Below are 26,587 nucleotides of genomic sequence, written 5' to 3'. Positions count from 1 at the left end.
TTTGGCATGGACACCACGTTGCACGTGTCCGCGTGCCAGAGGAATGTACGCCCGGTCTGGTCGACCACCTTGCTCCTTGAAAGGGGAGGCTGTGTTTAGTGGGGTGAAATTTGGAAATTTGGCTACTGTAGTATTTTTGTTTTTATTTAACAATTAGTATTCAATCATGGACTAATTATGCTCAAAACGTTCGTCTCGCGATTTCCAACCAAACTGTGCAATTAGTTTTTTTTCGTCTACATTTAATGCTCCATGCACGTATCGTAAGATTTGATGTGATGGCTACTGTAGCACTTTTTAGGAACTAAACAAGGCCAGAAGCACCAAACATCACGGGACGCAGATGTATCTTGGAACCTGAAGATCGGTCTGGGGAGCCGAATTCTCTCCATCTTTAAGGCCCCATTTGGCAGGGCTTCACTTCACTAGTGAAGTCATTTTTTTTGCTTCAGCTCCATGAATAGTTTCACCGGTGGAGCTGAAGCGGTTTTGGTAAACCGTTTGGCAAAATGGCTTCCCTGTGAGAGCATGTTTTTAGGGGCCTGGAGGAGGAGCCGGGAGAAGCCACTTTTTTTTGCTCCATCCCACCCCAAATCACTGTGAGAGCATGTTTTTAGGGACTTCACAAGTGAAGCTATTTTACTTTACCCCGTTTGGTAGAAAACGGCTCCTGAAGCCGGTGAAGAAGTCCCGCCAAACGGGGCCTAAATCTGCCGCTGAGATCTGAGAGGTGGAGTCTTGCACTGCTGTTGACTCTGATCCGTGTCCGAGTGTTGACGGTGGTGTTGCTGTCTTACCGAATAGCTAACGCGTCAGGTCGACGCGGCGCAGCCATTTAGCGCCGGCGAAGGGCCTGTCCAAGATCAGATTTTGAAACCGCCGCGATAGGCCCGTCACCGATTCAATCGGCTAAATCCCAACTTCGAGCTGACCTTCAAATCATTAAAAGAATAAAGATGAAATTAGTTGTAGATTTGATTAAATAAATGGGGATTTGATGGAGGCACAATCGTCTCGTCGATTTACTTAGATCTAGCAATAATCAGGAAGAAAGAGTACCTCCAAAAAGCCGGCAGAAACAGATCTAGCTAGGAGCGTTCAGAGGGCACCAGAAAATCCTAACAAATGCCGGAGAGAACAAATGTAAGCAGAAGAAAAGGAATTTGGCTTTCGATCAAAGAGAATAAAGGTGAAGCAAATCTATCAACAACAGACGGACTTGAGGCGCTCGGCTGGAGAAAGGAAAGATCCGCTGCAGTGCTCCACATCGCCGGAGTACGAAGGCGGCCGGGAGGAAGCAAAGAATATATATATATATATATATATATATATATATATATATATATATATATATATATATATAGAACTACTATCCTGTAGCTGGCTACAGAATAACTTATTCTGTAGCCACTTTGAGTTACGATAATTACTATGTTAATTTACGAGATTATAGTAACTCCTTACTAAGTGGTTTAATATAACATTATGGTAAATATCCCCGTGTGTTATAGTAACCCAACTATCGTAAATATGTATTGACATTATGGTAAATTAGTATATAAAATTATGGTAAATGGAGGTGGCTACAGAATAACTTATTCTGTAGCCGGCTACTGAATAGCCTCTCCCTATATATAGAACTATTAGTCTATAGCCGGCTACATAATACCGTATTTTGTAGCCAGACCAAAACTATCACCAGCGAACCATGGTCACCGGCGCGTGGCTTTGGCTTGGTCGTCCGTGGTCCCCTTCTAATCAATGCTTGCATGGAGTCATGCCGTGATTCAATCCCTTACTCCGTCCATTCATCCACCGCATGGGTCCCTTCTAATCACGTTGCTTCCTTTTTTTCCGGATCAATCACATTGCTTCATTTTCGGCCTGCAACAGACATTCCGTCCGCCTGCAGAACTCACACCGTCCGCCGTCCTTCGGCCTGCAGTGCGCTGCTCTTCGCTGCATATGCCGATTCATCCACCAGTGTCGCAGCTGGTGCCGGTCTGGCTCCTGTTCTGGATCTGCCGCCGATTCATGCTCTGGCGACTCCGCCATTCCGGTCTGCTCTTGTTCGTCCGTCTTCATGAGGTGAGCTCCCGGCACCTCCGACGAGCTTCCCCGCGGCGAGTGGCGAGCAGCTGCGTTTGGGGCTGCGGTGTCGTCCCTTGCTTGCCCCTGCACGACGGAACCTGGAGCATGGAGCACCCATGGGGACACCGGCACTTTGAGCAGATCGTCACCGGCCGGCAGCGGTACGTGTTGGGTCTGGGCTCTGGTGAAAAAGGAGCGCCTCGCCATGTTTCCGGCTCTGTGGCACCTTCTGATTTTTCGTTGTTTGTCGTCCCAGAACTTCAGAAGCAGTCCCAGCAATGAGCGCTCATGGATTTGGCATCTGCAGCTAGTTTCTTCCGCTCGTGGATCTGCTGCTCGGTTCATGAAGGCCACGGCCTACATGCTACGTGTGGCCAACGACGAGCTGCACCAGAACGACGGTGTACTATCACAAGCTTTGATATAAAATTGTTGTAACTCTCCATTCTAATTACTGTTCCATACTATTTGAATTATCATGATTAATTTATGGTAAATTTGTTTATTTGTTATGGTAACTGCTCCCTGTATCATCATCATATCGAAACATGGTAACTCCCGATGCTAAGTATGGTAACAATATATTGAGATTACGGTAAATTAATCTAATTGCTAATAAAGCTTTCTTTTTCCTGTATTCGATGTTATAGTAACTAGTTATTAGAAACCATCTGACGTCAATTTGTGCTAAATTGCCGTGCTAATTATCGTAACAAGATCATTTGCGTGAGCCTGGAACATTGGCGCACTAATTATAGTAACTAGAAATTCATCGTAACAAGATCATTTGCGTGCGACTCGAACGTTTGCGTGCTAATTATAGTAACTAGAATATATTTTTCTACTATTTTTTGTGGACAAGGTATATTCTAGTATTATCGTAACACGAACATTTGTGTGCGCCTAGTAGACAAATTAAAGCTCATAATCTATTCTCGTAAACTTGCATGCATGGTACATTTTCTATGCCATTACAGTAACAGGCTCGTCTGAATATCATGACGTCAAATCATGCTGACTTGCATTGCGGTAATGGGTAACTTGACCATTCAATTATAGTAAATAAATATATACATTCCTGTACTTGCTGTCGCCTACAGCCATGGACCTGTAATTATCGAAGCAGTTTGGTACCATCTTGTGACGTTGAGATATATGATTCGCCCGGTACAAGCTGGTGCTATATATACCGTATGTACCATTTAAAATATCGTAACTGTCTTATGGTAAAATGGTCTTAATACTATAGTAACTATTTATCATGAACCATTTGACTCTCATGTAATTCTCGTATCAAGAAACTCGAATTCTCGTAATTATTTCATGGTAAACCATTGTCTCAGTTACAATATAGTATAGTTCTAGACTTCATTCATTCTCGTAACTGGCCAACTAGTTACATGGAACAACCAGAACCTAAACAAAGTAACTCATCATGTAATGGTCATATGATGCCAACTCGAATTCTCGTAATTATTTCGGTTCTCGTAATTCACATTCAAGGTTCATTCTCGTAAATTACACTAAATTCTCGTAAATCATAGTTGTTAAATTCACAAGGATAGCAAAGCATATACTCTAGTAAATCACAATCAATGGTATATATTTTCTAGTAAATCATTTACTTTTTTTTTGAACATAGTAAATCATTTACTGAATACGATAGGTTTGTATTTGCTTTTAGTATTCTCGTAATACTTGCATGCATGGCACCAGCTGTACTAGTACACCAGCTTTGTGTATTCTCGTAACACGTCTGTACACGCTTTGCATGCATGGCAATGGCACCGTGTGAAGGCGTGAAAATAATTATTCCAAATATCCAGCGTCATTAATTACTGCAATTACCTGCAGTGTTGATCCCGCATGCATGCAGCTGAAAAGGAAAGCAGTAACGCTTTGGGGCTGGCCGGCTGGATCGGATGGGCATCTGGTGCGCTCGGTTGGCCTGGCTACAGAATAACAAACTCTATAGCCGGCTACAGAATAGCCTCTCCCTATAGATAGAGAGAGAGAGAGAGTATATTTAGTAGCCAGCTACAAAATAAGTTATTCTATAGCCACCTCCATTTACGATAATTTTATATATTAATTTACGATAATGTCAATACATATTTACGATAGTTGGGTTACTATAACACATGGGAGTATTTACCATAACGTTATAGTAAACCACTTAGTAAGGAGTTACTGTAATCTCGTAAATTAACATAGTAATTATCGTAACTCAAAGTGGCTACAGAATAAACTACTTTGAGTTACGATAATTACTATGTTAATTTACGAGATTACAGTAACTCCTTACTAAGTGGTTTACTATAACGTTATGGTAAATACCCCCATATGTTATAGTAACACAACTATCGTAAATATGTATATATATACCGTGGACCGCTTTGGGTGAGCCTGGACCGCATTGGTTAAAGATTGGAGGCTTAATGGGCTGCAGTTTTTCAAAGGAAAAAATCTCTCATATGTCTCTATTGTTTTTAAAAAAAAACTATGTCTCTATTGCCATACTACGAATAGAGATATTTACCTCTATGGCCTAAAACAATGCATCTTCCATCCTATTTTTTTAACTTACCTATATATGACCTGAAAACGAAAATCTCTTCCTTATGGCCTACCGTCCAATTGAGGCTATTGACGATGTTAAGTGCAGGGTAAAACAGTCATTTTACCCATGATGAAAAAAATAAAGTGCAGAGTTTAGCTTGTTTGTTTTATATTTAGAGTAGTATGGCACAAATAGGGTCACACGCTATAGTACATAAATTGTAGTTTCAGGGCATGTACCCGATTAATATGATGTTGAAACTTTGTATTATTTTTTTGAGCATCCTAATGATCTCAAAAGAAAAAACGTGAAACTATAAAGTTGTAGGTCCATTTAAAACCATATAAGAAAGATATGATTTTTTCAAGGCGATAAGTGCTTATACAGATTAATATATTGCTGAAACTTTGTTTAATTTTTTTGAGCACTAGAAACTTGTAGATCTCGTCCAAAGCTATAATTTTCATATAAAAATCATTTTCATCCAAGATCGTATGAAAAGATATAATTTTTCTGTTGAAACTTTATTCTTTTCGCCACCATTTTACCCCACACTTAACACCTTCAGTGGCCTGAATTGGACGGAAGGTCATAAAATGAAGATATTTTCGTGTTTTTGCCATACAACTAAGTTAAAAAAAATAAGGTTATAAAAGACAGACGCATTTTTTAAGGCAATATAGGTAAATATCTCCTACGTATATTATATATGAGCTGAGAGACCCGAAGATGCGGGATCGGCGACTCCGCCGGCGACGCTACGGCGGTGGAGGGTTCTGACGTCAAATCTCCTATGCAACCTTCTCTATCTCTCTCTCGCTTGGGCTGATCAAGGGATTGCCTGTGTGCAATTGCCCGGCCTTGGTGGGATGGGACCTAGGGTTTGAGACTTCAGGAAGCTAATCTTGACAGCGATGGCGAAACTTTTAGGTACGAAGTTGAAGGATAAAAAGAAAAGGCGAAGATAGCCGTCCTATTTTTCAGCACTACTTCATCGGTACTTTTCAACGAATGAATAGTATTTTTTCTCTCATAACAAATCAGCATAAGCATCAGCAGCAGCCAAATTTCAGCGAAGCGAATAGGGCTTCCGACAGACTCTGAGTGAGTTGCTTAAGCTGGAACTGTCGCGGGCTTCGCAGCGCCGCGATAGTGAAAGAACATGAAGGTACACAGGAAAGGAGGGAGCCCGTCCGGCACAATGAGTTGCTTAAGTTGGATGTCTGAAACCTTGTCGACCTTGGTTTTGAAGGGCGCAGATGGACATTTGAAAAGAAAGTGGCCGGGGGCTCTTTCTGTCGCGGCAGGCTCGATAGGGCACTGGCTTGCGTAGAGTGGAGCACCAATTTTCCAACCGCTGTGGTCAGGCACCAAGCGTCAGCGGCCTCAGCTCGTGGCCCCCATCGAATTACGATGGGAAAGCAGGCCGCTTAACGCATGAGGAAGACGTCGCAAGCAATTTTGTTATGAGTTAACGTAGGAGAGACACGAGGAGTTCAGGGGTATGCTAGCCTAGGCCTAGGGTGACCAGCCACGGGTGACGACCCTGGACGAGCTGCAGAAGAAGCTTGAGGCTTTGTCAGTGAGCCTAAGTGGCTGGGAGCGGCAATCCTTTGGCAGTGCAACCGTGAATTGAAGGGTCTTACGGCGCGACTGGATCAGCTGTGATCGGACCCGGCAAGAACAATCCCGTCCCCGGGCGGCCTAAATGAGAAGCCTATAACATAATTGGGCCCTCAAATGGGCTTAGTCTGTAATTAATTAGGCCCACATATACATTTGGCTCATTAATAGTCATCACACTTCATGGTCCTTACCTGTATTTAGTGACTTTTTTAGCACAGATTATGTCAAAAAAAATATATCATAAATTTAGGAAGCACTAAGGATGGTAAAAAAATCACATTTCATCATAAAAGCATGGTTTAACATGCATGACCTATGATCAACGGGTTTTCATCATACAAATATCATAAACTGTGATACTATGATGAAATTTCCAAGATTTGTGATGTAAATTGGTCATCATGGAGACCCATAAATTTCTTGTAGTGAGACTAATCTCAATAGAACTACGTGTGGACCCACATATGAGCATCTGTGTTCACACCTTAAAATTTTGTTAGTTAACAATGACACAAATTTGTTGAAAATGACTCTATAGTGAATATGGCAGCCTACCCCTTTATGTATGTTAGTGTAACTAGATCTAGCGTGAGTTTCACTTAAAATTCGGGGACCTAGACTTAGAACATCACATCATTTATACCTTAAAGTTTTAGTGAGATTGACTAAGATTTATTAAAAATGACCCCACCCCCATATATATTAGAAAAATAATGGGAGGAAACTGACGGCGGGCCCCACATCCAAAGTCCAAGGACATCGAAATAGACCCTAAAAATTGAGTTGTTCTTCGATTGGGTTTGAATGACATGGCGATGAATATGCAATCCAAATCCAAATGAATCAAATCTAAGTTTACCCAAATCACTATTGTTTGATTGGTATTTGAACGATCCACATCTACTCCTACGCCTTTTGACACGCATGAATCAAATAAATTCACTTGAGGTTTGTTCCCACAATAAGATTGGCTACAGTGCACAAGAGCAGATCGATTATATCAAAGGCGTTCGTTCAGCCTTTCTTGTGCAGAGATCCACTTAACAAAAAATAATCAATCTAGCATTCGCATCCCGTGCCATGCCGGCGTCGCCGTCGCCTCCTTCTCCGGCGGCGGCGGCGTCGATTGCGCACCACACCGCTCGACGCACACGCATGAACGGCCGCCGCCCACGGCATTAGGCTCCGGGGAGCAGTAGCCATCGACGTAGTTTTGTCCAGCCTTTTGCTTGCAGATGGGCACGCAACTCGCGTCAGACGTGCAGGTGACACCCGTGCTCGAATCACAGAGTGCTGATCCGCCTGCAACCAGAAGATTTTATTTGTTCATTTGGAGATTCAGAGAGCATTGGAGAGCTATGATATGATTTGCAGAGAGTTTGCGTTGAGCTGCGAAATATTCTCCTGCCAAAACTCACCTAATGAGGAAGTTTCTTCACCATTTGACGCGATGAGCAAGGCCACGGTGAAGCCAACGACCACTGCAAGTTTCTTGTAGAACGACGCCATGGCTGTATCCTGTATGTATGTGGAGTGCAAGGTATAAACCAAGACAGCTGATGTGTTTAGTATTTATTATAGAGAGGCTGCTGGCCGGCTAGCTAGAGGTGGGCCTTGAGTTTATTATTTGTCCTATAAAGACATGCAAAATCACTTTTATTTTGGTAGCTAATAATTGTTAAATTTTGGTAACTAATAATTTGAGTAATGATTTGCCCCTGTAAATATATACGTACGGTGTAAAATCATTGTGGCAGCAATCTATGCCCCTTTAAATATGGTGCAAAAATCATGGCAACAACAATCTGCGAGTCCTTTAAATAAGACGTAACAGGTAGTGTGCCCGTGCGTTGTTACGGGATAGTTAAACTTTTGTAAAAAAAAACACACTGCGCACGATAAGATAATAATATTGTAAAATTAAATACCGACGTTAAAGTGATATTTAATTCGAAAAGCAAAGTTCACGAACATAGTCACGGAGAGCGACTACGCGGCCCGGCGACCATGAAGTGTGATGACTATTAGTGCGCAATTTCTGTGATTTGCAGTTATATCATTACGCCATTGAGCCTTGCTTTGTGCAGACTTGTGAAGAATTGCCATGATTTCATACAGCATGTTTCATTTGTTCGTTCCAGGGGCATGTGATGCCCCCAGCTAAATGTAATAATTACTCCCTAGAAATACTTACCATGAATTTTAGATAAATTTGTTGAATTGTTTTCTGAAATCTACAAACGGTAGGTTAGTATGGTATTTAGAGCTGCATCATGTTCATCCGCTTATATGATTTGTGAAGCTTGAGTGACAAGAAAGATTATGTGCGGAGAAGAACAAAGCAACTGAAGCTGAAATAGATAGAGATATGTCTATAATGTGGTGTGGTGTAACTTGTGAGTGAAAGAGATTAAGAAACTAAGGTGTCTTGTCTTGATGGCAGTTTGTTTTCTTGTGTCTATACGTGATGATACTGGACTGGTTTCTTTGGTAGCATTACTTGTACATGGTGCCGTGGTAAACTAGTTACTTTTGTAGCATAGATTACCTGACTTGCTTATGCGAAAGTTACTAGTCCCCTCTACCCAATTCAATGCAAATGCAGAATTTAGCAAGTGTGGGTAGCGGGTAGCACTATTAGCTTCTGATGCTTTTTTTTTCATGGATGATTTCCTTTTGTGAATCTGCATTCTGGACTCAAACCAGAACATATGGAGTTAGCCTTTAGCGTCCAACATCAAATTCGGTACTCTTGCCACTACTCCTTTGGTGATTTTTGTTGAGATCTCTGTTTGCTTTTTGATTTGATCCTTGGAGAAGGGAGTAGGTTACGCAGATACGTGTTTCCTTGTTGCAGAAAGGACAAAAGGTGGAAAAGGACCAAAAGATTCAGATTTGAGTTTTTCTGGTGTGTTGATTTTGCAGATGAAATGTGATTTATACAGTTCAACTATACTCAGAGGTGCTTTATTCTCGTTAGATGTACGTCTGAAAGTGCAAAGCAGTTCTCAGCCACAACAAGTAGGATGCCACCCCTAGTTTGGGCGGCCGGCAAAACATCATAGATGCTCACAAAGTGTTGGCCTAAGGTGCGTCTAACTACACCATCATCAACCACCTGAAGTTTTGTCTCTTGCAGGCAAACAATAGTGGAGGCAGTGTCGCGAACAAGTTCACTAACCGAGTCGCGCCGTGCACCATCGTTGAGTCCCCGCACATTCCAGTTTAATATTCGGCAGTTACGTTGAGCCATAAAAATTGGATTTAAACCCAGGTGAACGCAGAGCAGCAGCAAGGCTTCAGGCAAGGTCTTCCAGACCACCAAGAGCAGTGAATGCCTTAACCACATCGGGGGTTAGTGGCCCCCTGAACATGGAGAAGTAGCGCAGCATATGATCGTCCGAATGTTGTTCGTCATCCTGCAGGATCCCCAGGTGCTTCATGAGGACATGGCGAGCCTTGGTCTGTGCGTCGCCTTTGGGCCAGGATAGCGCCGCAATCCGCGCGCTCTTTGGTCTGGTAGGTGGCACCTGCTTCTTGCCTCTGGTTGCTGGGACGAGCCGGGCCATGCAGTCCTGCAGCAGTGGATGTGCAGGGGGCTGCATCAGGGAGGCGACGAAGTCGACGGTGTTGGGTTCCACAGGCGGCTGTGGGGGAGTTGGAGGCTCGGCGTGATCATCTACTGGGTGCGCTGGGGCCTCCCTGGTTCGTCTGCGATAGACACAGCCAGGGCAGAAACGTAGGCAGGTTCCATTGGGAACATGGGGCGCGCTGGTCATGTCAGATGCTTGCCTCCCATTAGGCGCACCAGTGTGCATCTGCTGTAGTAGAACAGGGGTAGTCGGTGTTGTGTGAGTCTCCATGCTCTCGGTGGCTTGCATTTGTTGGTGTAGCACGGTGAGGGGCCAGAGGCTGTTGTAGTTCCCTAGGAGACATATGAGGGGTAAGTTCAGACACCGCATTGTCACTGACACTTGCATGGCATGGAGAGGCAGGCTGGTGCAGCGATCTGTTGTCGTCGCTGCAGTCGTCAGTTGGCCCCGGCGAGCGCGCGTTCGACGGGGCTAAGGTGTTGCCCGCAGAGTTTTTTTTAGAGGCGCGTCCTGATGGTTGTTTATGATCCCGGCCTCCTGTCCATGCAGGCCCTGTTTGCCATCATCAGAGTTGTTGGAGAGTCCCTCGTCCAGGGCCTTCAGCTCGATGGTGTGCGGGAGAGGGGGCGACAGCTGACCCGCGGCTGCAGCAGCCAAGGGATCCTCCTGGGGCGCCGCATCGGGGGCCTCGTGGCAGCGGCCGCCGCCGTTCGTGGAGCTCCTGTCATGTCGCCGGCCATGACGCGACTCCGAGCGCTCTCGCTCCCGCTCCTTCCCCGAAGGTCGGGAAAAATTAGAACCCCGGTTGCCACACGAGCCACCACAGTGTATGATCGAGATGGTGGACCAGAGGAAGTGAGTAGTCTTTTCTAAATTTAATCGCGCCGGCTAACCAAAATAAATATAAAATTAAAACAATCGGTCTAGTCAAGACTACACCCCTCTATCAAAGTTCACAAATACCTTATAAAAATCCTAATTAAACAATTAAGGAGCTGGGTAGTTAGAGCTCACCTAACCAATTCTAAAAGTAAGGTCACACAAATATATGCCACTAGTACTTTAAGCAACGAGGGAGCTTCTACACATGCTAGTAAGCAAAAGCACAAAGCCACCTAAGCTTACTAGCTATGCTCAATAACAAGGCTACACAAGCTAATTTATAGAGCACAAATTACTTAGCTACACAAACTAAGCAACGTGACTAATAAGGTTACTCAAACCAAATTAGCCACGTAAGAAAGCTACTTCTATGCTACACAAGCAAGAAGGTAACTAGTGAGCTACACAAGCTAACTAATTATAAGAGCAACTACGAGCACAATGTATATGAAAGTAATTGCAAACTTGTGTAAAGGAATTGCAAACCAACGGGAAGAACAATGTTGATACGGTGATTTTCTTCCGAGATTCATGTGCTTGCCAACACGCTACGTCCCCGTTATGTTGACCGCTCACTTGGTGGTTCGACGGCTAATTGGTATCACCCGCCAAGCCCGTACATCGGGCACCACAAGAACCTATCCCGAAAGTGAGGGTACCTTAATGACACGCTCAACTAGAGTTGCTCTTCGCGGCTCCCGCGGGACGAGCACAATGCTCCTCACAAAAGCTCTTCTTCGGAACACCGCACAAACTTCTTGCGGGCTTTGACGGAGACCACCACCAAGCCGTCTAGGAGGTGGCAACCTCTAAGAGTAACAAGCACCACCGGCTTGCAACTCGATCACCTAGTGCCACTCAATGCAACCTTATGATGCAATCGCACTAGAATCGCTCTCTCACATAATCGAATGATCACTATCAAGCATATGTGAGATGGAGGGCTTCTAAGCACTCTCAAGCATGGACACAAAGTCCCCCAAGGTGCTCAACCCCAGCCATGGCCGAAACCACCTTCTATTTATAGCCCCCACGAAAATAGAGCTATTGTACCCCTTTATTGGGCACAGCTCGGGGCGACCGGACGCTCCGGTCAGATCGACTGGATACACCCTGCCAGCGTCCGGTCAACGGATGCACGCCACGTGTCGCCTCCGTTCAACCTCAATCGCTTGATCTCAATGGTGAAGTGATGACCAGACGTAGCATAGTGCCAAGACCGGATGCACTACAATGTAGGACCAGACACAGGACCCTAGCGTCTGGTCACTTCCAGTAAGGGTCCAGTCGTGACCGGATGCGTCTAGTTGGTCATGATCGGATGTAGAATCAGCGTCCAGTCCTTTCTTCTTTTCTCTGTGCTGCCACGTCAGCGGAACCAGACACACCCATCATGCATCTGGTCACTAAGTGACCCAGCGTCTGGTCGAAGACCGATGCCAGCGTCTTCACTGCTTCCACTGACCGGATGCTCAGGTCTAGTTGAGGCCTGTGTCCGGTGCACTCTGTGAAACCCTGTCTTTTCTGTACAGGGCACCGGTGGCACTATCAGACTGTTCGCACGTGAAGTTTTGAACCCTTGCTCCCAAGTGCTAAACACAATGTGTATCACCTTTCGTCTCTGTTTCTTCACTGAGTTGATCCACATCAACTCCAACTTCTTCTCCTTTGCAAATGTGCCAACACCACCAAATGTACACCACCATGTGTATGTGTGTTAGCTTTTCACAAACATTTTCCAAAGGATTAGCCACTCAACTTGCCACGCCACTCAATCCTAGCGACGATGTAAAGTTAGATCACTCGAGTGGCACTAGATGACCGATATGCAAACAAGTTTGCCTCTCTTGATAGTACGACCATCTATCATAAACCCAGTTATCAACTTCTCTACACACCTATGACCGGTGAAATGAAATGCCCTAGGTTATACCTTTGCCTTGCGCATTCCATTTCATCTCCTTCGATGTCGATGCAACACATGCACCAACATGATTAACAATGATATGATCCACTTCATATCATCACGTGATTATATTGGTTCATCGATCTTGACTTCACTTGCTTTTCACCATTTCCTTCGTCCATCGATGCCAAGTCTTGCTCAAGCTTCACCGCCACACGGTCCATCGCTCCAAAGCCTCTGACTTGCCCTTCACGCTTGCAACTAGTCCATCAAGCCAAGTCTTGTCTTGATCTTCTCCACCTTGATCACATGACTCAATGTCATGTCTCATGTGCAATAAGCTCCTTCATCATCACATGTGTGAGCTTTGCAACATCTCTGAGCCATTTTCACCTTCATGGCATATGTTGCTCACACACATGTACCTATGGACTAATCACCTATGTATCTCACATAAACACAATTAGTCCACCTAGGTTGTCACTCAATTACCAAAACCACATAAGGACCTTTCACACGACGACCATGGCCGTCGTCGTTGTCATTCCTACGCCATGTGCTGGTGGCGTCTGCTAGAGGAGGATCCCGCCTGACGCATGGGGTGCGCTCACCGTCGAAAAGTCCATAACGGCAGGTGTGCTATTTTGTAGGTGTTCTGTTGTGCTCATCCGGTGGTGCCTCCACCAAGTCCAAGTGAACGATGACCCTGAAGGTGAGGCCACGATGTCCCCTTGGAGGAACAACGCCATTATGAACCCGAACAGTATTACCTATTATGGCCAGCTAGGTGAGCTTGGGTATGTCTGCTGGGTCATACGTCCAAGCCCACAGGCACAGGGCCTTCATGTCGTCGCGCCGCAGGGACTTTGGCTCGATGTAGTCAAAGTCATAGGCACTAGCTACCGCCTGCTTGGCGATGTTGTCATTCTAGGCGTAGGCAAGGATGGTTTCCAAGCAGAGGTGGACGTGGTGGCAGAGGTCACAGTGGTCATCATGGGCTAGCGCGTGCCATGGCTTGATGCAGACGTCGAGGCTGCTAAAGCCTTCTTAGAGCCACAGCCATGTCCCTGTGATGTGGGTATGTGAAGCTGATGAGGAAGTCCTCTGGGTGATGCCACACCACTGTGATGTCATCCTCGAGCACCCAAGGCAGGAGCAGATGCCGCACTTGATGACCTCTGGCCGGATGTCATCCTGATCCTAGGAGAGGCATGCCACCACCGCGCACTCTGATAGTCGTGCGAGTTCCTTCTCCATCGCGGTTGTCATGGCTGTGACTGCCATCGTCTCTGTCGGGCGTAGTGTCGGGTCTCCCATCCCTGCCATTGTTGGGCGAGCAAGTGGGGGGAAGTTGAGGATGTCTATCGCTGGTGGTGGAGGCAGCTTGTGAGCTGAAGCAGTGGGCGTAGTATGGTGAAGCTCCTCCTTGCCTCGGCACTCTCGGGCTTTATGGCCGAGGCAACCACACCGAAGGGAACAGACAGGCTCCCTACAGGTTGCAACAAAATGCCCTTTGGCCAAGCAATGGAGGCATCTGTCTCTGAGTTATGTAGGGATTGAAGCAGGGCGAGTCCCGGTGGCGCTGGTGGTTGGGCGCTTTGAGGACACCAGCACCTTGTACTCTAGGCAGCGCCACCAATGACTTGGTAGGACCTTGGCCCAACCATCTTCATCTGCAGCAGCTGGCAACATAGACAGGTCGGAGTAATTCCTTCTAGTAGTAGTGGCCTTGACTTCTTGCGCGTGGCCGGTGTCTTGGGAGGGAGCGCAAGGATTTCTTCTGGTTGTAGATGATTCTGGATGCACTGTCTCTCCTCTAGCTCCAAATCCTAATCCCATGGCCTCCCTCTCCACTCTCCAACCGCCTCCTCTACCACCCCACTATAGACCCTAGGCACCATTGGAACAACAACTCGACTCCCTCTCCACTCTCTAGTCACACCCTAGCCAGAGCCAGATCCCCTTTGATTCGTCGACAACAGGTCGATCAGCTAACGGCGGAAGGACCACCTCAACGACAATACAATCTAGATCTGGATCCCCTACCTAGCTTGGCACCTATCACAACCGACTGGATTTGATCCCTAGCCGGAGCTAGATTTGGTACCCCTTCATCAACACCGGCCGCACTAGCTCTACGACCGTGATGACAGGACGGTGATGCTGATGACAAAGCAAAGTCGGGGAACACGGAGGAAGAGGTACCCAAATTCCTTTTATGATGTGTGCTCTACTATAGTGGCTGAACTAAGATGTAGATAGCAATGGGGTTACATATTTCCTATAGTTGAGTGTAGCTGACATGTGCTTTATTGGATTAATGACTTCCGTATAAGCTGTAGTTACTAGTTAGGCACTTATTTGCATACTCTTGCTCTATTGTGTTGACATTCCATAGAAGCTTTAGTTAATAAATACATTTGCAATCTAGATGAACAGCCACTAACTACTTATGAACGAGCATGGGATAGAAAGATGAAAGAACTTGTAATATATGTGGGCCCAAAACATATCTCCAAAGGCAAAAAAGTCAAGCACAAAGGATAGACACAGTGAAGAATTGGAATATATCCTTGAACCAGGCAAGGTAGTTGAGGAATTCGATGATACAGATGAAATAGAATCAGATTTAGAAGATCAGCCAGCGCCCCTATCAATTGAGGTGCTTGTTCTATCATGTATTTAGTTTAGAGGGGGAGGGGGGTATAGGTAGCCATGTAATGCTTTACTATTGGATAGCAATGGAATTTGTACATGCTTGCTGCTTAAGTTTGTATCTCCAATTTTAGTGTCTGGATTGAAGAAGCCATAGAGGAGGCTCTACCAGCAGGACAAAAGGCAGTGCTGCCACGAGTCCTGGCGAAGGCCCTCCAAGCAAGTGAGGTCAACACCACCAGAACTGGCTACTCATAGAGTTTGTACTCAGAGGTCTTCCGCTGGCAAAAGGGTGGAGGTAGCAGCAGTAGGTGAACATAATTCTCCATCACGATCGACACCCGGACTCAGGGATCAATTCCAAGTTCATGAATTGACTAGAGACATTGGTCAGGATGGCACCCTACCTAGCCCTAAGAGAGACTCCTCATAGCCAGATGATGATAGCCCTACCAAAGAGGAGCCCTCTCAGCAAACTCCCGTCTCCCCCACCCACAGAACGATGAAATTTGCCAAGGTTGGTATTACCTTACAAATGTCTATTAATCAATTTGCACTAGCTATTTGATATCCATGTAACTTTTCTAACAATCTAAATGTATGAAAACTATGTAGTACCATTGTCAGGAAGAGCGAGGAAGTTGAGGCCTCAAACTCATGGAATTATGCTTGACAAAATAAGCAAATCACTAGGAGGATTGAGGATGCACAACCTAACCATAGCCAAAGTTGGGCAGAAGTTGTGGCCACACCTCCTTTCTAGCATGCTAAGTATTAGCAATTCCCTAGCTTCAAGAATGTAGATATTGAAGACCACATAGTTGTTGTTCAGCAAAATATCACATTTCGGAAATTCAGAGAAGTAGGCCCTTACCCATGTGTTAGGAGGCATCTTCTCTAGCCATTTGTAGGCATCCTCATTCAAAGCTCTCATCTTCTCCATATTTCTGGTCCACTATTGAACTGAAGAAGACCTTTCACATGCCCACAACTATTTTTCAAGATTCCTTCTTTATACTTCTCACTAAGACAACATGAAAGGCTGGATTTTGCATATTGTCGGTGTTTTGAGTTACCACCGACGAGTAAATTTCTAGTATTGCGTGTCTAGCTCGGATGGTGTTCTTAGAGGACACGAGATTTATACTGGTTCGGGCAGAATGTCCCTACGTCTAGTTCATCGCTGCTGCATGTGTTACTAGCATTGAAAGTTTGTAGTAGGGGTTACAAACGGGCAAGAGATGGACATGTTCCCAAGTCTCTGGTGGAAGGAGTAAATAGGTGCTTAGAGCTCAGTCACTGCTCAGCCATGTGCTTGTGTGTATCTAGACTAGATCTCGATGGGTTGATCGGGTCTATCTGGCTTGAATCGGATTCTCTTCATGGGACACCCTGCTTTCTCTTTTATAGGCCAAGGGAAAGCAGGTGTTACAGCGGAGGAAAAGAGAAGAATAAGAGATAGAAAAAGGCCATCAGGATCGTTGGGTCCTTCTTCTCCTTCATGTGGGGTCCTTCTTCTCCTTCATGTGGGTCCTGTTGATCCTATAGATGTCAACAGGGACAGCTCCATGTCATGGCCCTGTCCGTCACTGGCGCCATACGTAGGCGTCGTCTCTCAGTCATGCCATTCCATCCCATCTCGACGGATGTCGTGGTGAACTGACGCGCCTGTCATCGTTCGTACGAGGGTTAGGCAGAACAGCACCGACACGCCCGATGATGTTCTTGATGTCACCCTTAGGTATGGCCTGTCATGGCCATGGGTTACATCAAGGCATGATAGTCTCTTCCCTAACGTTAGAGTTTTGACCCAGGCCCATACACCTAGACCCTAAGTGGTTGGTGGTGGTATGGAACCCTGTTGGACAAGACAGAGCCCGCACCCGAGGGGTCAAGCGAGGCAGAGCGCAAACCCAAGGGTTAGCAGAGGTAGAGCCGACGATGTTGAGGTCGGGCGAGGTGAAGCCCTTTCCTAGAGGTCGGGCGAGGCAGAGCCCGTGGCCTTGAGGTCAGGTGAGGCGGAGCCCATGACCTCGGGGTCGGGCGAGGCGGAGCCCTCCCTAGAGGTCCGATGAGGTGGAGCCCATGCACCTAGGGTTGGTTGGAGCTACAGTCACGCTCTTGACTGCTCGGATGAATCAATGTTGATGACCATTAGCTCCTTCTCTTCGGGTACCCTAGTATTGATCCCCGATAGTAGCCCCCGAGCCTACGAAGGAGTAGAAAACTCCTTCAGAGGCTTTTTCAAATGGGAGGACTCTGAGGGCCTTGGCCTTTCTTTGTCGCCCATGCCATGTCCTAGGGACGGCGATTCTCTTTCATCGTGATCGGACCCCTTAGGGGTACAGCCATGAGGTTTGGTGGGTCAGAAAAGGTCTTTCCTAATTCTGACCCCTACGGGGGTCTATCGTTCTATGATCGTGCATTCGGTCTCCTTGCGAGTTCAACTTTCCTTGAGCCCTCGCCCGTAGTAGGGGTAAGGTCTAGGGTCGGCTCGTCTTTATGATTGTTTTCCCTCAAGCGTTCTTTCCAATAAAAATGGAGGGGCTGTGTCACATCATGATTTTCCTCTATGGATGAATCATGGTGCTCGGTGAGCTATTAATGGGCTAGTCCGAGTGGGGCCCTAGCATCCCATTCACGGGGGTCCGGCTTGGGTCAGCTGGTGATCGACTCTAGATTCTCAATGGTCAATCCATATAGTTCCTAGGTCCGTTCGACCGATCTCGAGGGCTCTCTGCCTTTCTTTGAGGAAAAATCATGGATCATATCCCGCCGAGACTCGAACAAGGGTCGGTATGCCCACGGCGTTCGTGTGCTTAGGTACTGACTGCTAGCGGGCCCATCCCTTTCCACCCCTCACTCTAAAGGTGCCCGAAGTGGTTGTCGAACCCATCGGTGGGTTAACCTTCGAACTCCTGGACCTAGGAGCATTTTTAGCTCCATACCCCTCTTACCTATGATGGGTCATGGCCCATTCAGGGAGGCGAAACATCTAGCACATTTTCTAAGGGGACGGCCATAGGTTGCATATGCATGCCCCGCGACGAGACGTGGTGACAGGTCATGGCAGGTGTGGAGATCTAGGCAGGTGGTTGGTTTCCTCACACCCATCGCCCCTATAAAACCAAAGGGCTAGCCCTCCGTGTTTCATACGCATGCCTGCTTCCTTACCTCCGTAGCCACGCCATCGCCACCAATGTTTTGGTTTCCTGCCTTCGCATCTCCATCATCATTTGAGCTCGCATCCATCCACCCCCACCTCCAATAGATCCATGGTGTCATTCTGACATCACCTTCCAGTGCATCGAGGGCCTCGTCCATCATAGTTTTCTCCGTGCATGGACCTCGGACGAGGAGTGGTTGCTGCCTGGTGACGAGGATTCGCCGTCGCTGCCCGACGGCTATATGGTGTCATTCGCCCACTTCCACGAGCGTGGGCTCATGACCCCTGCCCACAAATTCCTCTAGGGTCTGCTGCACTTCAACAAAATTGAGCTATAGCATCTCAATCCCAGCAGGATCTAGCACATGGCAGCGTTCGTCGCTCTATGTGAAGGATTCCTAGGGATCAGCCCCCACTTCATCTTGTGGTGGTATTTCTTTGCCGTCAACCTCCAAAAGAAGAGGGAGAAGGGTGGCAGATAGGAGCTGCACATGCCAATGGGGTGCGCCAGCATCTAGCTTTAGAACAATCAGGTTAATGAGTACCCGTCCATGTGGCTCTCGATGTCCAACAAGGCGTGGCACTCATAGTGGTTCTACCTTAAGAACGACGCCTTCACACCTCTGCTGGAGTTTACCGGGCGCCTGATCGAAGAGGTCTCAGAGCAGTGGAGGAAGTGGGGCATCTCGGAGAAGGACAAGAAGAAGATCCGAGACCACATCACTGCCATCCACATCCTGAAGGAGAACGGCCTAAAAGGGATGGGCATCATCGGGGCTTGGGCTTACCATGCAAGAAGGGTGGCGCCGTTGATGACGTGCGCGCTCCCACTATACGTGATGGCGCTCGAGGCGTCATTCGTCAGAACAACGCTCATCGAGGGAATGCTCCCCAACTTTGAGATTGCGCAATGCATAAAGGAGGTGATGGAGCCTTTGTAGGATGATGTGGGTGCTGCCCTCAACTTTATCTACCCGGTGCTAGGGCATCCTCCGATGTAGCCAGAGCTAGGCTACATCATCTTCGTAAGTTTCCCTTTCTCTTGCCTTCTCTTCAATTGATTTCCTGACCCTATGAGACTAACTTTGAGAGGGGCAGGACCAGCTGAGGGACCTCATCCTCATGGATCACCCGGCGCCGCTGCCGATGAATTTGGCCATGACAGTGGCGAATCATGCCGAGGGCGGGCGACTGAGGAAGGTGAAGGAGGATAAGAAGAGGAAGAAGCAATGGAAGCTATAGGCAAGGGAACGAGGGGACGAAACTAATAGCGATGATGATGATGACGATGGTGACAACGACAAGGTGATGGAGGAAGAAGAAACGGTAGCCGACAATATCGAGTGGGACTACCTAGAGAACAAAGATGCACTGACAGGCATCAATTTGTCCTTGTAGACATCGGGACCCTTCCCGTTCCATGGAGTGGAGGGCACGTCTAGGGAGCCAACAGAGGTGGGCCATACTGTCGGCTTGCCCTAGGAGCTAACAGAGGCAGGCGTCTCTGCTGTTGCCCCTGAGGTGCCAGCGGAGGCAAGCGGCTCTGCTGTCGTGCCCCAAGAGTCAAGATAAGTGAGCCCCTCTGCCTAGGAGCAGGGGGCAGACTCGAAATGGCCTTGTTCTAACAAGGCAGAGCGAGGGTCGGGTTTTAGCGCTGAGGCGATTTATCAGTTCCTCTGTTTTCCCCCATTTTAGTCGAATTTCAGCGTGACTTATGTTTTTCGCCCCTTGCAGCGTCGACAGGCATAAGAATCCTTTGGCACTGGCACCAAAGAAGAGCATCGCTGTCTAATCAGGGTGGCAGCTGTTGGCTGATGTCACACCTATTTCGGGTGGGAGCGGCGCTAGTGTGACCACGCCACTGGCCGGTTAGGTGCCGCCCATGGTGGCCCCTATGCCCTCGGTGGGATGGGTAGATGCAGGCATTCAAGGGCTACCTTCGGAGGTCGTAGAGTAGCCGGTGATGGCCATGGTACCATTATTGATGATGGGGTGGATGGGGCTGCTGACCACACTCGTAGCGCCGACCAAGGCAGGTGCGACGCAGCCGGTCATGACCTCGCCGATGTAGGTGGAGGTGGTGGCGGCCATGACAGATGGGTCACAGCCGAGCACAACCGCAGCATCGCCTGAGGCATTGGTGTGAGCCATGCCATTGGTGGCCCAAGTGACAGCGCCTGGCATAGGCTGAATGGAGGGGGACGTGGCTAAGGGGTCCTTGAGAGTCGTGGTGCTGGGAGTGAGGTTCACGTCCACACCGCTGGCCCCTTCTATTGCCGAAGGGGGTGTCCCAATGGGGACGTCACGGCAAGAGGGGCTGGCGACGCTTGGAACCAGTAGGGAGTCATCCCTGACCTTGACGTTAGTGGGCAGTGGCTCACCCATGTGGAGGCGAGCCCCTACTCTAGTGGATAGATCCGTAGGATCCAGCATCGATGCTTTTTACTCTTGACGATGACGTAGAGAGCATAGAGCAGGAGAGCCTCAACATAGGGATCACGTCCATGCTCGAAGCCCTAGACCATGCCACGGGCGCATTACACGACGTCGTTGTTCCCTCTGGCCGGGTATTGCTTGGCCCTGCTTCTTGCCCTTTTCTTCCTTTACATACTTTTTGTACCCTGACCATCATCTCCCTGTAGTCCCTTATAGCTCATAGCCAGTGGAAATCTCAGTTCCTTCATCAATATTAGGAAGCCTAGGACCACCTCATCGAGGAGGCGTGGCTATGTGAGGAGGTGACAACTTAGCTCGTTGTCGCCCAACAGAGGGTGGTCGAGCTAACTCCCCTTACCGAGAAGGTGGCCAATCTTTGGTCATGGGTGGTCGAGGCCCGTCGAGATGCTGACAAGGCCAAGAAGGCGTTCAAAGTCCTGTTGGTGAGATCATGGAAGGATGATGAAGAAGCCACCAGGGTCAAGAACGAGCGGGATGAGTTGCTCTAGAAGGACGCCGAGACCCACCAGTGGATCCTTGACCTTCTGGGCAAGGTTGAGATGGAAAGGGATCTAAAGCTAGGGGCCAAGGAGAAGCTCGCGGCCCTAGAGAAAAGGGCAAACCTGGATGCCATGGTGGTCGGTCGGCTGCGCAAGGAGCGGGATGAGCTGATCCAAACCATGGAGAGGCTTCGCTCAGAAAATGGCGTGGCTTACGAGGAGCGTGACCAGGCTTTCCAAGAGCATGACCAGGCCTACTAAGAGCACGATGACGCATAGCAGAAGGTTGGCTCCCTCCAGGCCGAGCTCAAAAGCGCGATGACTCAGAAGCTAGAGGTCGAGAGCATTTCTATCGGGCTGGCTATGGATCTCGTCGAGGTGAGGAGAAATCTTCAGGCGAAGAGTGATGAGTTTGGTATCCTGAGCGCCGCCCTTGGAGTTGTCTATGATGACCTTGAGGTGGTGTGGTCGGAGGGGACCAGCTCGCTCATGGCTTGTGCCATCGAGATCATAGCTTGGGTGCATCAACTCAAGAGGAATGCCCTTCGCATCAAGGTCAATCAGTCCTTAGCGATTGCTCGTTCTCATTATGGGGACATCATCGATCTAGAGGCGATGAGCCATGGCTACATGCCCGGTTATGAAGTCCATGAGCTAGAGGAGATGGAGAATATGGTGACTCCCCTTTCGCAGGACCTGGCGAACAGGATAGAAGGCATAGTTCTCCTCCAGAGGGGCTAGTTAGTTAAATATGTCAGACAATTGTTTTTGTAATAAGCGGACAAGTTCCGACCCTTTTTGTTTCGTTTGAACAAGTCTGTTCTTTTGTTTTATTTGAACAAGTCTATTTTTTGTTTTGTTTGAACAAGTCTGTTCTTTTTTCCTTTTTATGTGTAAAAAGGGGTTGATGTGTTCCAACCCTTCCTATTGTTAAGACCGTAGAGTTCAAGGTGTGGGCAGGAAACTCTGATCATGCTGGTGAGTAAGAGTGTCGTAGCCATTAGGGCATAGGTTTCTTGCCGTTCGACCAACCTTACTCAATTGTTCATTTCCGCAAACCTTGCCTCTAGGTTTTTAACGTGAGGAAGGTATCGGGCATGATGACTATTTTAGAAAGGGTATATATATATGCCCTTATCAGCCCCTGAGTGAGACCTGACCCCTTACCATTGCCGGGGTTGGGTTTCACTAAAGATCGAGGAGATGATAACGAAACTAGTAGGAGAAAGCATCTCTTGTTTTAGAAACGTTATTCTTAGTTTTCGTATGTATCCCCTCCCTAGGATCTAAGCCATCGTTCTGCGACCGCTCATTCGGACTCCTTACGAGTCCAACTTTCCTCGAGTCCCATGCATAGCGGGGGTCTGGTCGAGGGTCGGCTCGTCTTTGTGGTCGTCATCCCATCCACGATTTCCACAACCAGAGGAGTTGAGCTAACGTCACTTGCCTCGATGGCTCGAGTGACACTCTCGGTGAGCTCGCTAACGGGCATGTCTGAGTGGAATCCAGGTTCGTTGTTCATGACGCGATCGACATAGCCCTCATGTGGCATTCCACTGCTCCTTAACTAGCCTCTTGGTAGATACCCAAGTCGTTCCGAAGACCGACTCCGATGCTCTGATGGCCTCCCCTCAATAGAAATTCTGTGGGCTTGACTCGAGGTTAGGATCAAATGAGAAGGTCGAGATGACCCTATCCGCTTCTAAGCGGGTCGGGCAAAGGCTGCTGGAGCTCATCTGCATTTTCTCCCTTGGCTCTGTTTGATGCGAGGCGGCCTCAAGCCCTTCATGGGCTGGCCTTCGAACCTCGGTCAGTCGGATTCTCATGTCGGGGTCGGGCGGCTCAAGCCCTCGAGCCCCGTTGGGCTCGGTAGGGGTCGACCGAATTTTATGCGTGACCCCTTCCACGGTTTCTACAACTAGAGGGGTTGAGCTAACGACACTTGTCTCGATGGCTCGAGTGTCGCACTCGGTGAGCTCACTAACGGGCATGTCCGAGTGGAATCTAGGTCTGCCATTCATGATGGGGTCAGCATAGCCCTCATGTGGCATTCTACTACTCCTTAACCCACCTTCTGGTAGATGCCTGAGCCATTCCAGAGACCGAATCAGGTGGCCCACTAGCCCCCCTTCGATGGACATTCTATGGGCTTGGCTCGAGGTTAGGATCGAACGAGAAGGTCGAGATGACCCTGTCTGCTTCTGAGCGGGTCGGGCAAAGGCCACTAGGGCTCATCTACATTTTCTCCCCTAGCTCTATTTGATGTGAGGTGGCCTTTGAACCTTGGTCGATCGCCGAATGAGATGACTACCGCTTCGTGACGCGACACAAAGCATTGTGATGCAATAATTGCATATGCGATGCTTGGATGTATGAGAATAGATGAATGAATGCTCATGCACTAGAAAAGTAAAGTGGGGGTTGGTAAAGCTACCTCGATGGCTCGAGTGATGGGTTCGAGGAGCTCTTACCGGATATGTTCGAGTGAAATCCAGGTCCATCGTTCATGACGGAGTCGGCCTAATCCACGTTGGGCATCCTGCTGCTACCTACCCGTCTCTCGACAATGGCCCAAGCCATTCGATCGACTTGGGCGACCTACTGGCCTCTCCTCGATGGAGATTCCACCGGTGGACCCCTCCAAACCCTTCCTGGGAAGGTGAAGACTAAAGCTCGGGGTGCAGGGACAAAAACTCTAATCATGCTGGTGAGCAAAAACGTCGTAGCCGCTGGGGTGTAGGTTTCTTGTGGTCTGACCAGTTTTACTCAGCGTTTGTTTCTGCACACCTTGCCTATAGGGTTTAGCGTGAGAAAGGGTCAGGCATAGAGAATGTCTACCGAATAGACACTCTAGCTAGCCCCTGAGTGAAGACCGACCCCTTATCGTTGCTAGGATCGGGTGTCACTTAAAGATGACCCATCTCTCAGCAGCGGCCCGAGCCATCCGATCGACTTGGGTGACCTGCTGGCCTCTCCTCGATGGAGATTCCACTGGTGGGCTCCTCCAAACCCTTCCTGGGAAGGCGGAGGCTAAAGCTTGGGGTACGGGGACAAAAACTATGATCATGCTGGCGAGCAAAAATGCCATAGCCGCTGGGGCGTAGGTTTCTTGCGGTCCGGCCAGTTTTACTCAGCGTTTGTTTCCGCACACCTTGCCTCTAGGTTTTAGCGTGAGAAAGGGTCAGGCATAGAGAATGTCTACCGAATAGACACTCTTGCTAGCCCCGAGTGAGGCTTGACCCCTTGCCGTTGCTAGGGTCAAGTGTCACTTAAAGATGACCCATCTCTCAGCAGCGATCCCGAGCCGTCCGATCGACTTGGGTGACCAACTGGCATAGGACTTACCTCGATGGCTCGAGTGACGGGTTCAGAGAGCTCTTACCGGATATGTTCGAGTGGAATCTGGGTCCGTCGTTTGTGACGGAGTCGGCATAACCCATATGGGGCATCCTACCGCTCCTTACCTGTCTCTCAATAGCGGCCTGAGCCATCCGACCGACTTGGGTGACCCGCTGGCACATGACTTTCCTGTGGAGATAGAGGATGAGATCATCCTCCCTAAGAATTTAGTTAGGCAGATAAGCCAGGTGGTGAACTCATAACAAGTGAACAAGCTCTTAAATTTCGTTATGGCCAAATAAATTTTTAGCCCTTCTCCCCCTTTTGTATAAAAAGGTTAATGCGTTCCTACCCTTTCTGTTGTTAAAGATGTAAAGCTCAGGGTGCGGATGAATAAACTCTGATCACGCTAGTGAGCAGAAACGCCGTAGCCACTGGGGCATAGGTTTCTTGTAGTCCAACCAGTTTTACTCAGCGTTTGTTTCCGCAATCCTTGCTTCTATGTCTTAACGTGAGAGAGGGTCGGGCGCAGAGAATGTTTGCCAGGTGGATATACTCTTAAATGCATACTTACTCTTTTCATAATTAAGGCTAAAAAGCTCAGGGTGTGGAAAAAAACTCTGATCACGCTGGTGAGAAAAAACGCCGTAGCCGTTGGGGCATAGGTTTCTTGTAGTCCGACCAGTATTACTCAACGTTTGTTTTCGCGACCCTCGCTTCTAGGTCTTAACGTGAGAAAGGGTCGGGCGTAGAGAATGTCTCCTAGATAAATATGCTCTTATCGGCCCCTGACTGAGGCCCGATCTCCTGCTGTTGCTGGGGTTGGGTGTCACTAAACATCAGGGAGTTGATAGCGAAACTGGTAAGAGAAAGTGTGTGTATATTAAGGGTAAAAGCGACGTAGCTGTTCAATGTTTCAGGCGTTTGACGAAGACTTAGCCGTCGATTGTCTTGTGCTCATAGGTGCCTAGTCAGAGCACCTCCACGACGATGTATGGTCCCTCCCACGGTGGAGAGAGCTTGTGGCGGTTCTTGTTGCTCTGGACAAGGCGGAGCACCAGGTCCCCGACATCGTGTGCTTCATCGGGCTCCTTCCTATGCTCCCCTTGTTGGAGCTTCCGAACAAGAACCGCTTCAAGAGGACGTAGTCCTTCTATAGGTGCTCCATAGGGAAAGCATGGTTCGGGCATGGTCCTTCGAGTGGCTTCTTGAAGTGGTCTGGGGTATCCTCGATGGGCTTCCGACCCCCCTTGCAGTCGGCGGTGGCCACGAGCGAGCCCTCGTGTCGATGCTTGTTCTTCTTTTTGTTGGGATGGTTGGAGGCGCCTTCACCGGCGTCCTCGTCTCATTTTGCCTTGCCTTTAAGACGGTCGAAAATCGCCCCAACTGCCTCCTCGCATGAGGCGTGGCTAGTGGCGATGTCGAGGAGCTCTTTGGTGGTTCGTGGGCCCTTACGTCCCAGCTTATGAACCAGAGACTTGCAGGTCTGCTCGCTGGGCTGCCTGCTTGAGGTCGTTGGCTCAACTGCTTGCTCGAATGTATATGGTTCTATGGATATATATTGATGGGACTTGGATATCCTTGCATGAGGCTTGTATGTTAGATGGACAAACTAAATATAGATATCCAGAGCATATTTTCCTTATATGCTGCACAACGTAGCCATCATGAGGACTGCTTTTATTATAAGTAACTATTTTGTGCCTAGCAGCGGGGTGTGAAAGCGTACGCCGTGTCCAAGCGGCGGCCATAGAATAGAATGTGGAGGCCCCTGCTCTAGTTGGCTGTTGGAGCAGAACGCACTCCAGAGCTCAGATCGCGCCGGCGAAATGA

At 48.2% G+C, this 26,587-nt stretch overlaps 1 protein-coding gene and 1 long non-coding RNA gene across 2 annotated transcripts in view; both read right to left on the bottom strand.

The window, feature by feature from the left end:
- Nucleotides 1-711: 711 nt before the first annotated feature.
- The window catches only part of LOC136550276 (uncharacterized), a 105,855-nt gene continuing 79,979 nt past the window's right edge, over nucleotides 712-26,587 (bottom strand). Inside the window, exon 3 of the long non-coding RNA XR_010782194.1 lies at nucleotides 712-932. This is a non-coding gene — a long non-coding RNA (uncharacterized lncRNA). The remainder of the gene's footprint in view (nucleotides 933-26,587) is intronic.
- Nucleotides 7,327-7,786, bottom strand: LOC136552542 (uncharacterized). Its single transcript, XM_066544105.1, has 2 exons — nucleotides 7,696-7,786; nucleotides 7,327-7,579 (listed from the first exon to the last, which is right to left on the bottom strand). The coding sequence occupies exons 1-2, from the start codon at nucleotides 7,784-7,786 to the stop codon at nucleotides 7,332-7,334; spliced, it is 339 nt and encodes a 112-aa protein (XP_066400202.1). The 3' UTR covers nucleotides 7,327-7,331.

The sequence above is a fragment of the Miscanthus floridulus genome, chromosome 4, assembly GCF_019320115.1.
Source record: "Miscanthus floridulus cultivar M001 chromosome 4, ASM1932011v1, whole genome shotgun sequence".
Lineage (NCBI taxonomy): Eukaryota > Viridiplantae > Streptophyta > Magnoliopsida > Poales > Poaceae > Miscanthus > Miscanthus floridulus.
This window is presented reverse-complemented; position numbering and strand designations above follow the sequence as displayed.

Bases quoted from the DNA above. Each gene is read 5' to 3' on its own strand.
- LOC136552542 (XM_066544105.1), bottom strand. From the start codon at position 7,786: ATGGCGTCGTTCTACAAGAAACTTGCAGTGGTCGTTGGCTTCACCGTG. The intron at 7,580-7,695 runs GTGAGTTTTGGC...TTCTGGTTGCAG, and splicing joins TGAAGAAACTTCCTCATTAG to GCGGATCAGCACTCTGTGAT.